The sequence below is a fragment of the Pyrgilauda ruficollis genome, unplaced genomic scaffold (assembly GCF_017590135.1).
Source record: "Pyrgilauda ruficollis isolate IOZ18807 unplaced genomic scaffold, ASM1759013v1 scaffold17, whole genome shotgun sequence".
In the NCBI taxonomy this organism is placed as follows: Eukaryota; Metazoa; Chordata; class Aves; order Passeriformes; family Passeridae; genus Pyrgilauda; species Pyrgilauda ruficollis.
Window position 1 is genome coordinate 9400857 of NW_024515875.1, and position 17541 is coordinate 9418397.

Below are 17541 nucleotides of genomic sequence, written 5' to 3' on the forward strand. Positions count from 1 at the left end.
CACTGACAAGTTTAATTTCCAGGATGTGAGAGTGTAAATTCTTGGTTACTAATGTATTATGCTGTCATGAAAATCTACATCTTGGAAGATGAATCCAAGTATTTAAAATTAGTCATCTTAGCAACTGATTTTTTCCCAAGTAATTATAAGCTTTGGAATATCAGGATGTTGAAATACTCAGTGAAAAAATGTTGCATACAAGTGAATGAAGAGCAAAAAATCCCATTTCACTCTCACAGGTCTTAAAACCAAGATTAAGTGTCGTTTTCAGAAAGAACACTTTTCTTTTAGAATGTTATTACTGTCATACTGTCACTGCTTGGTGCACGTAATTCTAATTTTACTTGTTTCGCTCTAGATCCCGAAAGACATCCAGACTTAGTTTTCATCTTTTTCCTTTATGTATAAATTAGGATAATCTGGCATGGCTTTAAAGGCCCCTGGGAGATCCAACATACTGATAAGAGAGAAGATAGTGACTAGCTTTTATTCTTGAAACCCATGGTGTCTACTTTGCAGTATTTAGATGTATTGGTCCCCCCTTTTAATATCCTCAGAGATATTCCATTCTCCCTGATAGCAGTCATCATTTAAGAAAAAGGGAAAAGTAAAAAGAATAAAGTCAGTCCAAAGTCTGAACTATAGGTACTTCTGCTGTATGTCCTGTTGTAATACACTGCTATGAAAAGATTTGATGAGGTAAGGTCGTACTTCTCCATGCTTGGCAGCAAAGCACAGAATTTGCAGAAGATGGCCTCAAGTGCCAAGAACATGTGCCAAGTCATCATATCTCTTCAGCTCCTTCTGCTGGAAGGACCTCACTGCAGCTCCCAGAATGTTTGAAAACCACCAGCAGTCAGTGCTAATGCTGCTATTTAAGCATCAGTTCTCACTTCAGGGCAACTGGCCAGAATGAAGCAGACAGCACAATTTCTCTCTTATTTTAGTAATTTGTGAGTACTTTAGTAATTTGTTTTTCAGGGTGAACACTGGTGCATATAAATGTGAATTTTTGGAGAGTGCTTTGTTTGTTTGGGATATGCTGAGTGAAATCATCTACTTTGTTAGGATGTTTCCTAGAAAACTGACTTAGCATGATACTGAACTGATGCTGAAGGGTGACAGACACTTAATCAAGGCAATGCAGCTGTAATTTTCATTAAGGACAATCATTAAGTAGTGCCATGCATTTGTACTGAGTATTAAACTCAGTTTAAAAGGAAAGCACTTATCTCTTAAAAGTTCCAGTTAGCTTGAAATCCCAGGTGGGTTGGTGACTTGCTTTTTTGGTTTTGGTACTTTCTCTCACATTACATGAAGTGCTTGTTAAATGTTAGAAAAGAGTGCCACAGAACAGTCATTCAGAATGGACCAGAGGATTACCATCAACACATAGAAAGTGCCTTAGACTACACTACATCTTTATTGTCCATTTTGAATAGGTTGTTTAAAAGAGGCAAGTTTTTATTATTTTATCAGATATGATTGTATCCATGACTACAGCTTGGGAGCAAGCAGCAAATAGAGTTATTTCTTTTTCTCTGCCTTGGTGTTCTGTAGTTACAGTGTTTTATACACAACTTTTCATCTATAAACACCAGTTTTATAAAACTCTATCTCCATCTTACAAATAGAGAGATGGAGGCTCAGGTAAGAAAAAATACTTCTTTTCCCCCAAAGGTCATCCACTAGACCAATTGACAAAATCAAGAGTAGAGTTCAGGTCTCAAGGTAAGTGGTATCCATTAAGCTGCTTGTTTAACAGTTGGAAGAGCAATTGCTTCATACTTGGAGCTTCTAAACCTCAAATTTACTAATTAATAGATAATACTTTCTGGAGACCAATATTAGAATGGTTTATTGTACGTCTTTCTCCTGTGAAAAGGGAAGTAAAGATTCTGACATTTACCTGCAGCTAAAATAAGTGGACAGTTGGCTTTTTTGGTCAAGGTTTTACAATATGTTAATATGTTTGTATATTACAATTGGATCAAGCTCTATATTGTAAAATATTGTTTCTAATCATAATCCTGCTACTTTTAATATGTGGTGTTTCATATGTTTCACACAATATGGTTGCTAATGACATATTTCATATTTCTCCTTTTGCATTATTTTTGATCTTCAGTAATTTTCTGGAACAACAGTTTCTTGCTGAAGTCTCTGACTCAGATGAGAAAGGCCATCATCCTCTAAGTTAGGGAGATGACAATTTAGCATGCACAGAAAAAGACCTGAAGAGAACAGATAAAAAACTAGATTCATTATATGTCTAGTCTTGATAAGTACAAAAAACGGGTACATTCATATGTTATATAAACCAATAATGTATAAAAATAAATTTAAGATGCATCCTGCTGAATTTATATGTTAATTCATGTACTTTATTTCACAGGAAAAAAAATTGGGTAGAACAGATCACTCACAACTGCACATGTTTCAGGCTGCTGGTGTTGGTACTTTAATTAGAATAGTGGAATGTCAGCATGAATTCTTTTGTTTTACAGAAAGCAAGAAGAATTGAGGTTAATTAAAGGTTAATTAGAGTTTAATTCGTAGTTTTTTCTTTCCTTCTTTACTTCTGGTGATAACAGAAATGTTAGAATCCTTGACTTTGATGACAACAGATTGGGCAGGCCTGGTGTTGATTGCTACTGCCAACATGAAAGTGGTGCTGCAGTTCTGCAGCTCCAGTTCTTAATCAATGAGGTAAGGACATATTTACTCAGATTCTTCTGTATAAATTTAGTTGAAGAAGTCAATTCATGTTATTGCAATTGAGTGATATAACTTCTCCCATTGACAAATTGTGCCAACAAATAAGTGGTGTACATCCAGAGGACTTTCAACATACAGCCTTTTAGAAGAATATTTATGGGACTGCACTCAAGGAAAAGTATTGCCTTCCTATACATCAGTTTAAAGTAGTGAACAAAAGGCAGTCGATACATGAATGTGTGTAAAATGATGTAAAATCCATTAAGTTGCTAAATATGCTGCACTGTTCTGGTTCAAATAGAAATTAATAAATTAGTTAAATCTTTCTATCAAAATATATTGATGGTTATTGGCTGAAAACTCAATAGTTGGGGATATGCTGTTACGTAAAGCAATGAAAAGCAATTGCAGGGATCATCAATCAAACCATCATGCTTTGTAAGTGGTTTGTCAAAATCAAATTTAGACAACATGAAGAAACAATGCCAGATTATAGCTTGCTCTTTGCAGAAGGTTCTGAAGATGGGAATAGGCAAGAAGACTTTCTGGTGAGCGCAAATCAGAGGGGTTTTTTTTGAGGACCTTAGAAGTTGGCCAAATCTTAGTTCAGTTTTGGTTAATTTTCTCCCATGACATAAGAAAACACTTTTGACAGTTGCAGGTTCTCTTTGTAAATGGGAAGATTTTAGAACTTCTCAGGAGAAGAGTTTTAGTTTTATGGGTTTTTTTAAACCTGAAAAATATTTAATTTTTTCCTACGCCTATTTGGAGAAAGTAACTGAACCACAGACACTGGGGAGGGATGAAACAGTCCAGTGAAATTCTTAAGAGGAATGCAGGGATGAGAACAAGGACAAAGTTTGAATCAGTATTCTTTCTTTTCATTTGGTGACCAGCAAGCCCCCAAAAACATAGGATTAATTTGATTTCAGTGGTGGACTTTCTGACTCTGGGAGATCAGAATTAAAGCATGGATTACACTGTATTAGAGAAGTCTCCTATGGAGACTGTATGGAGTCACTGTATGGAGAAGTCTCACCTCCTTATATTTTATTTGCATGGGTCAACGTTGAAAAGAACATTTGCTAGGATTAGGGAAGTTTATCAGTCATTCATAGATTGTAGGAACTAATCTTTCCAGTTACATGCTTGCCCTTCCTCAGATAAAGCATCGCCTTGTTTTTGGGCAGTTGTTCCTCTCTGTGGTGGTCGTACACAAGGGTAGATCTGTGCCTGGCCTGATCTGAGGTGTAAGTGTGCCAGGAGCAGTAGGGAGCTTCCCCTGTAGGTAATTTTCACATTCATCAGTGTTCTGTGGTGAGGAGAAAGGCAGTTAAAAATTCACTCCAAGTTTCTCAGTCAGATAGAGGCGTGGGATTTGAAAGATGACCATTTTTGCTTCACCACAAGCAGAACCAGTCTTGAGAGTATTTCTGATCTGTGATAAAGACTCTGTCCTTCTGTCTACATCTCTTAGTTCTTCCTGTCCTCTTGCTACCTGTCCCTACTTTCTTATCTGCATCCTCTTTTCACAGTTCCAGTTTTGAATTTTCATTTTACCTTGATATGACTACTAAGCTGTGCTTGACACTGTTACATATGTGCCTGAGCATGCACTAATTCCTTTATCCTTCAGTTATATCTTTCACACTCCCTTTTTAAAGTAAATGTTTTCTCTTTTCCATTTTGTTAATCTTTCTGCTTATGCGGAAAGACTTGAGAGTTGGCTTGTGAAACCTTGGTACAAAACTTTAAGTGTTAAATCAATGGAGTTTTAATTTAACTTTGGCTGATCTTGTACTAATTTAAAATGTTTACATTTACCAGATTGAATTGTATTATTTGTGGTACAGTATTTTTGTTCTAGAAGAAAGGAATGATTTTTCATAAACTGTCACTTTTACAGATAGGTATTAAACAGTGAGTATCATGTAAGAATAATATAGAACCTGCAGAAAATTATGTGTTGCTGTATTTTGTGTCTGCTCTAGGGTGCTTTGGTCAGTGCATGTGCAGATGATGCACTTCATTTGTGGAACCTCCGACAGAAACGACCAGCTATTCTACATTCTCTGAAATTTAACAGAGAAAGGTAAGATATGACACAAAGTAGAGATCTCATTACAAAAATAACACTTCCTGGATTTCTTATAATACGTTTTGCCTTTCTACAGGTGGATATAGTTTTGCCTTGAATATTTTTCTTTCAGGTTTGTTTCTATGGAACAAAAACTTCACTTTCTCTTTCTGCAGCTTTCTCAGAACTAGAAAGTCTTGGTCTTCTTTTTGCCAAAGTGTTCTTCATTTTAATTCCATTTGCATGAATTGCTGTCAACACTAATTAGTTTTTTCTTCAGACTGGGTACAAGCACTCACTTTTGGCTGAACTGTTGTTCAGTAATAGACAGAGTACTTCAGCTGGCTGTATGAGGGTAATAATTTTTTCTTTACCTTGAAATAATTTTATTTTTGTAAAATACTGGAAGTTTAGTAGAAATAGATTGTGAATTTGGAAAACTCTGGTAAGTGTAAAGTGAATCAGAGTGTTTTTCTTAATTTTACTTTATCAGTACCTAATTGTAGGAATCCCTACTGAAAATAGCATAAATGAGTGGTTGTAACTTTTAAAATCAAACAGAAGCTGAGCACTTCAATCTGTATTTAGTCACCCAAGTAAAACCTGATATGATGTTAAGGAACTTCAGTGCTACACATCTATTAATAGTGAGAAAAAGTTCTAAGTTTCTCTTAAGGAATTAGGGCAGTAGTCAGGAGATCAAGATTCAGTGCATAAATGCAGCATTTGTTTTTAACTGGAAATTTAACTCATATTTTCATTCTCTTAGCGTGTGCATTCAATGTTTATTAAGGTGCAGCAACTTTTTTTGGTATTTATATATTTGCTTGTGCAGTGGGAGAAGATTCCCAGTACTTCACCAGAGCTGTGAAGTTAACAGACTCATCAAAACTTTAGCTGCAGCAAGTCTGAAAATTATTATGGAAATACATTTTTCTTTCTTGTTTATTATCCAGATACAAATCATATTTGCACTAAAATGTCACTGAGGTGCATGATTTGTAGTGGGAAGGAAATATACAGCCTGATTCCAATGAGTTTATAAACTATAGCAAAAGTGTATCAAGTGGTTTGGGACTGCGTGAGGGAAAATGAAAATGAAATATTAAGTGTGCATTTCTAGCTGCTTCTGGACAGTAAATTATCATTTTACATATGGTGAAATGTTTGAATCTTGTTATTCTCATCAGGTAGAGATGAGAACAATTTGTCATTGATAAATTTAAATGTTACAGAAGTTATTCCAGTACATCTTGGTCGAGCTCTCTCAGCCAGCAATCTGGCACACAACCTAACCAATCATTGCTTATAAGAATGCAGCCTCTGTTCATCTCTGCCTTCTCTTTAGAGACATTAATCTGTTATCTTGGTCAATATTTTATCAGCATTTCTTGCTAAGAGAAACTCACGCATATTTGTGCTTTTCTAAGAGCAAAACATTTGTCATCACACTTGCCTAATTTTCTTTTTTGTCTGGCACCCTAAAACATTGAGCAAAATATTTGCGAGCAAGTTGTTTAGAATACTGGAAAATTTGCTTAAAACCAAATTTTCTCTAATGACATTTTTGAATGAGGTGCAAGTAGGACCTGAGAATGTATCAAATGCATAGCTAACTATACTGCCTTTTATCAAAATCTAGTAAGCTGTGAACAAAAAAAACCACTGTTAGTTCTTTTATGTATATTTTGTGTAACTGGTTCAATTGATGTCATTTAAATAATTTTTATTAGACATCAGAGTCTGTGAGGCAAATATCCTGCAATATAATATTGTCAAAGAAGTAAGTCCAGTCTCAAAGAGTTTTCCATAAATATGAAGAAATAACATTGTAAGCACATCATTCCTTCTCAGGGTTCTCTAGCACTGCTCTAAGCTTCTGGTTGGTTTTTTAAAAAATTATTATTCAAGCACTTGGCTTTGAATGAAATTGCTTCATTTTTATTATATTTTCTTTTTTACATCTGTATAAATTTATTTTAAATCATCTAACTTTCAATTTTCCAAGCTCAATTACACATTTAGTATATAAAATTCAACACAAGCCTCTGGGCAAGTAGCAAAAAAGTAAGGCTAAAGCTCTAATTAACCCTCTCAGTTTGGACCATTTATATGCCTAATAGAGCTAAGTCTAAAAGAGAACTTTCATTTCTTTCTGAATATATTTTTGGTGTTAGAGAACAGAAGCTCTAAATTATGGAATGGTCAGAGAAATAGTGAAAGAGATAGTGGTTGCATTAGCTATATGAAATCTATGACTAAATGGATGTAAGGGGAACTTGAGAAGCTGATAAAGTGATAAGATCAGAATTTATTTTCTTCAAGAAATTCAAAGGTGTGGTTTCCAAAAGGTAATGTTTTCCTCACTCTAGGAACATTTAAAAATACTCTATTTTCATCCTCCCCTCTTCCCTTGCAGGGGGTAGGGGGTTAAGAGAAAGCAAAATTCATATTGAATAGAGATTGTTTTGTCTTAAGTTTGTTAACCAGTGAACAAGCTGGTTTTTAAATGTTTCTTAAATGGAGAGAAATGCTAGTTGACAGAAAATAGGTTTAAAATGTTGATGCATGTCTTCAAAAAATAGTAAGGTATTGAAAGATGCCATATAGAGAAAGTCAAAGGCTAGTTCTTATAAGATTATTTATAATATAACTTAATTTTAGATTTAGGTAGCTTTCACAGGGCCAAATGCATAATTGTTCAGGTGCATTTCATCTATGAAAATGGAACATGTGAATCCTTCAAATTTTTCCATTTGCATGTCTTTCTTCAGGATTTTAAAAAATTTTAGTTTTATTCATCCAGTATGTTTGTCTCCTTGTTACACTGTTTGGTTTAGTTGGGTTTTTTTTTTAACAAATGGCAGATTTACTTAATGAAGCGATGCAATATAATGCATTTAAATTCTAATAATTTATCTGCTTGTAATGACAAAGATGATTTTATAATTCCAAATGCTTATTTTATTTGACTTTGATTAATTAATTTTCATGTAGTATCAGTTTATTATGGGTTTCTATGGTATATGGTGCATGAACCATAGAGCTGGTAGTTTCTGTTAGACAGATGAATGTTACTTAGTCTTTGGCTATTACTCACAATGCATCAGTCATCATGTAGTTGAACTGCTTAATTTGCAATTTGCTTCTCCTTCTTGACATTTAAGATTTCAGGATAATGGACTAAAATCTGCTCTTTAGCAGTGTTTCTGTATAGGTTTCTGCAATTACTTGAGTCAAGTTTCCCCAAGTGCATACATACATATATCCCCTTTCTCCCTCCCACAAAAGAAAAAATGTTTGTTCTTTTCTTTGGATATGGATAAAAAACATGGTTGAAAAGAGCAAAGAACACTTAAAGGCAGTAGTCTTTGATTTAATAGGCAAGATTCAGTATTAAGACACTGAATGGTTTATGAATAATAATTCACTAACAAAGTGCACCTTTATAGCCATTAAATCAGGGTTTGCAGCTTCTCCAGATTTAGTTTTTTCCTATTCTGACTTGCTGTTAAACCAATGATGACGCAGCACTAGCAATAATAATTCATAATTCACTGTTCTTTTACTAAGTGTCTCTTTGGAGCAAGTGTAGAAGGAACACTAAAGAGACTTAATGGTAAACAGGTATTTTCTGTTTTACAGTGTAATGCTCTGGACTTTTTTGGACTTAAGCAAATTGTACATTTTTGCCAAAAAGTATATATTTATTTTATATGAAGTAATCATCTTAGATTTATATTGCTATAATTGGAATGTAATACAATGCATTAAGAACTTTCAAGAAAATACAAATATAAGCACTGTGTCTCAGTGCTTGGCTCCATACCAAGAGCTGTAATGATAAGACAGTTACTCAAAGACATGTTTGACAGTAGCATATGGTTGATAATACATGATTTGTGGTTTTTTTGACAAACAGGGTAGACAGGTAAAACATTTTAAACTCTGTAAACATTCTATAAGAATTACCTCAGTGTTTTTGAAGGTCAAAATTGTGGACACCTTCCATGTGTTAGTACCTCTTTTTCCTTCCTTGATGTCATAGGAGATGCCAGATTGATCTTCAGTAGGCATTTTAGGCAAAGTAAATAAACTCAGCTGATTCCTCAGGTTTTGGCTTTTATATTGTTCAGATTCTATTCTGCTTTAGTGTGTAAGCCTAGGCTTCATCTTAGGTGATAGTAAGCTCTCTCCACAGAATATGTAGACAAAACAGTTCCTTCTCTAGCTGGGGACCAAGGACAAGTGATCCAGATCTCAAGCCAAGAGCATAAACAATGATGGACTGAAGAGAGAAAACAAGAAGGATGGGACTCAGAGAGAAAACAAGAAGGATGGGACTTCATGGGCTAAAGCTGTAATTGGACAATTAGCTCCAGTATGCTAATGGACCAAAACTTATGAAAGTGTTAGACCCTGGAATCTGTCGTCCATTTTGTGGCCATTTTGGGTCATGCTGCCCAAGGTGGTCTATTTGAGGCCTCTTCATAAATACCTGCTTTACTCTTTAGCTCCGTCTAGTCTCTGTTTTAGGTCAGCCTTCACAAGGCATCAGTTTTTGGCATCTACTGAAGCTACTGAAACTAGACACTGTCTCTATGTGCTGCAAAGAACATTAGGATTAAGCAAAACCACTGGAAACTATTATAGGTCTTCATTATTTTTAATATAATCAGAGCAGACTTCAGCAAGTACAGCTTTAAATATACAACAGCTTACAGATTCCTATTTAATATAAGTGCAGCTGGGGTAGGAAAGCCAGCAAGGATTGTGGTGTGAAATCCAGGTCCTGTAAGCCAGCAGGCGCTGGTTTCACTTACGACCACAGTTCATCTCCTGTCATTCCAAAGCTGAGCTGGTTCAGGTGTGTTGGCTGACAGGGGACAGCCCTCCTCTCTTTCTTCTTTCAGCCATTGCTGACTGGTGTGTGACAAATGAGCCAACAATGCTGCAGAGTGTTGGGTCTTCAAATCCATCTGCATGCACACTGCACCAATGCCATGACAATGCCACAAGTGCCTTTCTGAGGGCAGTCACCAGGTGACACAATCTGTGTAACTGGCTTTGAGACTCTTAATGCTTTCTTCAGTGTTAAGATATGCTGGCACAGAGCAAGAGGAGCCTTTTAAGTGTGCGACTTTTAGAGCAGTTCTGTTTACTGTAATTCACTATTAATTAGAAATTTGACTCCTACAGTTGAGATCTTGCAGTATTTGAACAAGATGATTGAGAGTATTACTCCAAATGCTTGGAAACAAATTAAAACAAACCAAACCCAAAACAAAAAATGGGTGTTTTTAAATAAGGTAACTTCTTGAGTCTATATTCTTTCCTGACAGTAGGAATCTTATTTGCCTTTGCAGGGTTTGGTGTCCTGTGTTAAGAGCATTTTAAATACTTTCTCTCTCCTTTGCAGATAAACCTCATCAGAATGACAGCAAGAGGCTATTGAGTGAATACTGGTGGCTGGCTGTGTCTGTTCATTTGTATTAGGGAACTTGTGGGTTAGTTAAAGTAGATTCTCTGTCTCACTGCCTGTTCAAGGAACTGGCTTCCTGTGATAGCTTGCCTGCCCATAAATTAACCTCCTGGTTAATAGTGTATAGCAGCAAACTCTGTTTATGTACTTTTGAATTAGTCAGAGGCTGTCATCGAGCAAAGCTCTGTACATTTGCATGGCCATGCTATACAACAAAACAGATTCTGATTACATGGTGTGGTCCAGCATTCAACTATTGCAAAGAACCATAGAACCCCAATATAAAGCAATATTTCATCATAAAAACATGCCAGTTTCTGGAAAGGATGTAAATTTTTTCAGATTGATGATGGAAAAAAATGAGGAAACCAAAAGAAGACATGTAATTGGCATTCACTTCCATGTTTTGATGACAATTTTCAAACATTCTTCTGGGGGTTTTTGTTTGGGTTTTTTTCTTGTTGGTTGGTTGGTTGGTTGGTTGGTTGGTTGGTTTTATATCAGTAGTGTGGTCTTGCATCAGCATTTGTCACTTCTGAAAGAATGGTGCTCAAGGGTTTGAAAACCAATGTTTTCATGCAATTGTTGAGCTTGAAGAGATTCCTGAAAGACAAAAGGCTGGAAAGATTCTTCAGTAAGACTGATCAAAATCTTGTTAATGTATTTATTTACCACATGCCTCTGCTTCTCTGTTTAAAAAACCCCACCAAACAAACAAACAAAAAACCAAACCAAACAAAAAAAAAAAAAAAAAAAAAAAAAAAAAGAAAAAAAAAAACACCACCACCACACAAAAAAAAACCCCAACAAATCAAACAAAAGACCCCCGGTTTGTTTTTTTTTTTTTCACATCTTATATCATGTTATGGAAAATTTCATAAGGCACTTGATGTGTAGAATCAATGAGAGCCATAAGCTCATCCTGGAAAGTGTCACACAACCCAGCGGAAATGAAGGCTGTCTTGGTTATAAAAAGATAAATAAATATCAAGCAAAGATAAAAAAGATATATAAATATCAAGCAAAAGCATTTTGGGTTTTTTTTTGTCTTCAACACAGGTTAGCTAAACAATCAGCAAAAAGCAAAAATGCAAAAGTTAGATTTGCTCATTGATACCAAGAATCAGCAGGTTTGATTTGATAGATTTTTGGGACTGTACAATCTACTGAAATAGAATGAAAATTCAATTGATCCTTAAAATTTTCTTTTTGACAGACATGTGAGCCTTCTAGTGGAGTGGAGCTGAAGGGACCTTCTCAGACTGGTTCCCTCAGTTGCACACCAGAGAACTCGTATTCCTCCCTTTCTTAAATGAGCAAGCTGATGATGTTTTACATTAAGGTTTTGCCGGTCCCTTATGATCCCAGGAAGAAAGGCACTCAAGGCGCTAGAAGTTAGCATTCAAAATGCTGTTTATTAGAACTAGCACTACAAAGAATGGCGGAAGAGCACAGGGGATCTTGCATCCCTGTAGATACTGGGAACCCTGAGTTGGGCATCATCACACAGGCCTTCAGTCAGCAGGTAACCCATCCATAGAAAGTATCCCCCCATTTTTGTCATCCAAGTTATTGTAGGATTTTTTTGTAAGGAGACAGCTGTGTGCATTATAGCTACTATCAAACGGAAAGGACATTAACACTAAAACTTCCTTCTGCACTGTTGGTGCAGCCACCAAGAGGGAGCTGCCTGCAGCCTTCTTGGTGACAGCAAGCTGGCTGGGTCTGTCCAGCTGCCGAGGGGCACGTGCAGCTCCGCTCTGCCTGGAGACGCGCTGCTCATGCGGCCCCTGGTACCTACTTGGGGTCACTCGTGTGTGGATCACCAACTCCTGCACATGCAGCAGTCCCCCAGCCAGGGCCTTACACTTAACTACTCAAGCTCAAATCCACTGTTTGCCCTGCAGGAAAATTGTTCCATGTTGGTTTGGTTTTTGGGATTTTTTTTTTCTCACTACAAAAATCAAGATTCTGTGTTTTCCTTTATAAGTTTTTTTGTCTTCATTACCTTTTATTTTCTTTGGGCCTTTTTCCTCATATCAGTTCTCTCTGAGCTGATGATTCATCAAGGAAACACACTCTAGATAGGGTCCCATCTGTGCTGTGGCCATTGACAATACCATTTTCATTTGTAATCTCTGCAGGAATATGTTTACTGATGCATGCAAAAATGGCATCTTCCTTTCATGTGACTTCATCTTACCAGTGTTTGTGGTCTTGCTGTGATTGACTAATACACCCATTACGCTTCTTCCCTGATGTATATCTAGCTGGCAGGGAATGTGCTGCTTTTCAGTGCAAGCCTTTAATAGTGGAAGCAAAGCAAGACAAGCAAAATTGAAATTGTCTTTTTCCATCAATTCTGTATCAAGAGCTCTAAACCTAAAGTGGAAGTTCTTTGAAGTTTGAGGCTATGCCCTTTGCATTTTAAATTTAATTCAATTTCTTGTACTTTACTCATGCAGATTGTCCTTCCTCTGTAATATTGTGTCCCTCAGAGGTTTCATTAGTATTAGTACCAAGATCACTTGTGAAATTACAACAGCTCTAAAACTAATTCTTGAGAATCTCTCAAATATCCAGTAAAATTTCCTTTTGCACTAAAACCAGGTGTAAAATAGGCATTAAAAATAGAATTTTATAGTGATTTTTTTTATAAGTGCCATATTGAGCATATTGACATATGCTGTATTTCCTATAATTGGAATATTCTGGAATAGCCTACCTTTGGTGAACCTACCTTCCATATTTTACTATAACTTTCAAATTTTTTCCTTTTGATGGACAAAACATTTTGAAGGACTCCAAACCTTGGTTAGTGTGTATTTTTAAGTATAGGTGAACAAGTAGTAATAACATTATAATCAGAACATCAGAGATAACAAAATAGCTTAATTTTATCAGGTTTAGTTTTTTATGTTTACCATTTTGGGTGGGATTTGTAATGCAATCTGAGAGTTGGTGCCACTGCAGAAAAAGTGCTGCAAGAGCTGAAGATGGCTATTCCAAAACCAGTTTGGTTTCTTTATGCTTAAATTACACGAAGGTAAATGTCACTCTAAACAAAGATCACAGAAGTCCTGGTCATATTTTTCATTCTAGAACATTAGAAGGATCTCTGTTTATATCCAGATCCAAACTTGAATTTAAGAATCTCTCTTCTTTCTAAATGGTGGCTTTTACAGTCTTTCCCCAAAGTAACTTTTAGTCCATCAGGATTCTGCCAATATTATTATCATCAGTTTCATTTAAGTTTAAAAACTCCTTAAATGCATTATGCCCCAGTATCTGCTTTTATATGTGTTTGTGAAACAACTTCTCTGAGGGCAAAATGCCTAATATGCTACATCTGAATTACTCTTCGAGCTAGCAGCTGTCTTTGATAGCAGAAGGGCATAAAACCCCTGAAAGATGACTTCCAACCAATCACTTAACATGTGCACATATGAAACCATCATGGCCCATAGAGTTGCTGGAGAAAAATGTGTAGCTGGCGCAATTACCTGAGGACTTAACAGCAGCACAGGGCCCTCTTACCTGACAAACCCCACTTTTCCAATCTACATCTTTATTTGGAACTCTCTGGCTGTAGCTCCTTCTATTATTTCTCTGAGAAAGAAAACATCTGTTCAAAATTCCATTTAAAAAAAAAAAGTCATTGTGAGGTTTTGTTTTTCCTTCAATAGAGAAGAAAAACATGACCTGGTTTATTTAAATTTTATGTCACCTGGCCACATGTGATTGTTTGCCTGGGTTTCTTCCTCCTGGAAAAGATTCCTTAGCAAGACACATAATGTTGCTATATGCTGTCAAACCTTACATCATATACTGAGCAGTGTGCTGGTTGTTTCTAATGCTTTGTAAAAAACAAAGCATTTTTGTCAGTAGATTTGTGCTTTTTTGAGAAAACACAGGGTAACATGTTATGTTGTTTTCACATGGCAGCTATGTTGCCAAATTGCTCTGAGGCCAGGTTTGGATAGCAAAATTTAAAATATATACTCACAACTATGCATTGAACAGCTGTTTCATGGTTTCAGTCATAACAAATGAGAGGCCCAATACTGTAATACAAAAATGCATCATATTACACAACAAGAAAAAAAAAGTCTTTTAAAATGTGTGCAAGTTCAGGCAGCGTAAACAGTCTACACTATCAATCAGAATTTTCTTGTTATAATGTAGATATGGGAATTACATGGTTTTCTCTTTTGAAGTTTTCAAATTAGAGTTTTGAGACATCTTTCAGAGTTCTGTTCATATCTTTCCTTTGCACTTTGTTATATTAGATTTCCAGTCATATCTTAGAGCAGTGAAGAACATGCACCCATTCAGTTGCAGTAAGTAATTTGGTTCTTGGAAACCACACCACCTCTTTCCTTCCCAGACACATGTCAGCTTCGAGCAAGGACCCAATGCAATGATTTAGGATACTTTTCCTTCTGTCACAATAAACTCTGGGCATTATTCCAGTAAATCAGAAATAGAGCTAGTAATGTCAGTGTTGAGATTATATCATTAAACAGTACATGAGCAGGAAGAGAAGAGAGACTGCAGATTGCAGAAAAACAAGGACGATTAATCACAGAGTCCCTGTCTACTGAAGCGCAACAAATGAGAACAGCTGGTCTCCAATAAGTCTACATGATTTTAATTGATGGAAGCTGTTAAGGAAAAAAGCATGCATACAAAGAAAAAGCATACACATGTAAAATTATTTTTTCTTTGAAGTCAATTTCAGTATTTCAGTCTTATCCTGATTTTAGTGTGTCATTCAAAATAACTTGATTGATATTGATATAAAATTGGGTTTAAACTTATTATAGTAAGAATGTATGATAAACACAGATTTGTGTATGCTGCAGCTAGCAGAGGGTGAAATACTAACATATCTTTAGTTTACTTTTCTAACAGCTCTGTGAAAGTCAAGCTGTTACACAAAAGACAAGTTTCAACCTTTCATCTTTGAGCTAGGTCCCAATTTACTTTTTTGGAACTATGAGATTGAAAACCAAAAACTGCATTTTTGATTTATGTATTCAGTGTTGTGTGAAGGGATAAGAGAAAGTCTACCCTTAGGTGTTAGGGATTTTTTAATGCAGATGCTACAAAATAAATGAAATGAATACATCAAAAACTTTTTCTTTTGAGAAAAGGCTGTTCCAGCCTTTGTTATTTGGCTTTCTTTCATTGCTAAGAAACTTAGTGGTTGTTACAGTGCTCTGTATTGCCCATCACTGTCACTGTGTTTGGTATTACGGCCCCATTTTTACTTAACCTTCAAAGAAATTTATGAAGGACAAGTGAAGTATTACAAATATGAAATAGTGATTTCACAAGCCAGTAGACAAGAGAAAAATCATGTACATTGTCTTTCCCCTGAAGATGAGAGCAAGAGTCTGTTTTCCAACCCTGTTTCATTAATTTGCTCACCTCACTGATTTTGTGGAACTTCTAGTCTCATTTTTGTTGTGTAATGACCTTGAGTCCGCATCAGAAACAAATTAGAAGTCAATGAAAAGTATGCTGCTTTCTTCCAGCATCTTTTTCTATTTAAGGAATAGAAACCTTATCTCTTTCTCTTGGGACCAAGTGTTCGTGTTACACCTGTTCGATTCATGGCATTACTGTTGTGTAATACTAAAGATCTAGGCAGGAGAAAGTGTCACAGTCAGTGATCCTGCTCCTACAGGTAAGACACTCCAATGAATTTACTGTCAAAACCATAAAAGGGAGTTGCTAAAAGAGCATGTCTCTTTGCTGTGCATTTGCCCAAGAGGAAGGGAAGTAATTTTCTGTCATTCTGAAAATGAAGCAAATTATCTGTATCACAGGCTACAAAAGCTGTACATCCCCTTGCACACCGGGATTTCAAGAGTGACTTCTAAGTTGTTCTTGGGCTCCAGTAATGCCCATGACTGGCTGCAGTGCTGCTGCAGATAGCCTTGGAGTTATTGAGGGTGGGAATATCAGTGCCTGTGTCTTATAGGAAGTTCTAGTGCAGCTGTCTGTGTGTGTTATGGCGTGCTGGACAGGCCAGGGTGACCTTCTGTGGAGCTGTAAATAAAAAAAGGAAATAAATAAAACTGGGAAAAACCAAAGGTCCTGTGGCATGCTGTAGACTTTGACTGTCCTTGTAAAGAGTTCATAATAAGCTCATGAGATTTTATCTAAATACGTAAATTAACTCTTCATTCAAGGGAAGTCTCTGGGTTTACTAATTTAATCAAATGGACTGCATCTAATGTATTTCTGAACATGTTTTTTCTGATTTGTTCTAGGTTCTTTTGAGTTAAATGCTTGTAAATAATTTATGTTGACACCCATTACAAATGCTCATATAGTTGCTACACTGATGTCTTTTGTGGTTGACTTGAGCATTTCTTAAAACAAGTGTTTTTTAAATGCTGTAAGCTATTAACTACAGTTGTGATTGCAATGTCATTTTAAATACTAAGCTCACAAGTCAAGAATGGGCCTAACTTCAGGCTTTTAGGGTTATTTCCCCTGTCCAGAAGTTTAAAAAGAAAGTTCTGGCTTTTGAAGAAACACAGGAACAGCCTACTTTTACTCTCAATCTTTTTAACAGGAGAGAAGGGAAAAAAGAAACAGAATATGCTATTAACAGTGCTTTACCTTGAACGTTTTGTTTTCTTTTTTAACACTTCAAAGGATTAATGATCAGTCCCCATTTCTAAAAAACAGAATGCTTCAGAATATGCCAATAGATCCAATGAAAAAAAGGAACAAAACCAAAATATCTTGAGAAAGAAATAGTTTTCCATGCTGCATTTCTTAAAACTTTATGGTTTGGGTTTGTTTTTGGTTTTTTTTTTTTTTTTTTGTGGTTCTTGTATCCCTGTTTCTTATTCTTGTAAGTTTCTTATGTATAATATTTCAGGTAAGGGACACCATGAAAAATGCTTGTCTCTTAAACACTTTGAAAGCAGCAGTGGACCACCAGCCAGATGACATATCTAAATAATTTGATGGAAAATAGCTGTATAAGCTTTTTTGCTTTGTCAAAATAAATAACTGTGTTATATATCTCAGCACTATTTAAGCCTATTGGCCTTAAATGAAACTCTATAGTCAAAATGTTTTCTTAACATTTCTTCTACACAGAATTTGCAGAAATTGAAGTGGGGGTGGGGGAGAGGAGGATGTCTTAATTATATGGAGGATGTTCACAAATACCTAGAAGTATACTTTGCTTAGGATAATTTGTATTGAAATTACAGTTTAGAGGTAGAATCCTGATTTG

At 35.8% G+C, this 17541-nt stretch overlaps 1 protein-coding gene across 3 annotated transcripts in view; it reads left to right on the forward strand.

Annotated features, from left to right (window-relative positions):
• The window catches only part of STXBP5L (syntaxin binding protein 5L), a 181411-nt gene that overhangs the window by 65597 nt on the left and 98273 nt on the right, over window positions 1–17541 (forward strand). For all 3 annotated transcript variants that reach the window (XM_041463822.1, XM_041463824.1, XM_041463823.1), the window contains exons 3-4: window positions 2628–2709; window positions 4710–4810. In XM_041463822.1, the coding sequence (XP_041319756.1) occupies window positions 2628–2709; window positions 4710–4810 (183 nt within the window). The remainder of the gene's footprint in view (window positions 1–2627; window positions 2710–4709; window positions 4811–17541) is intronic.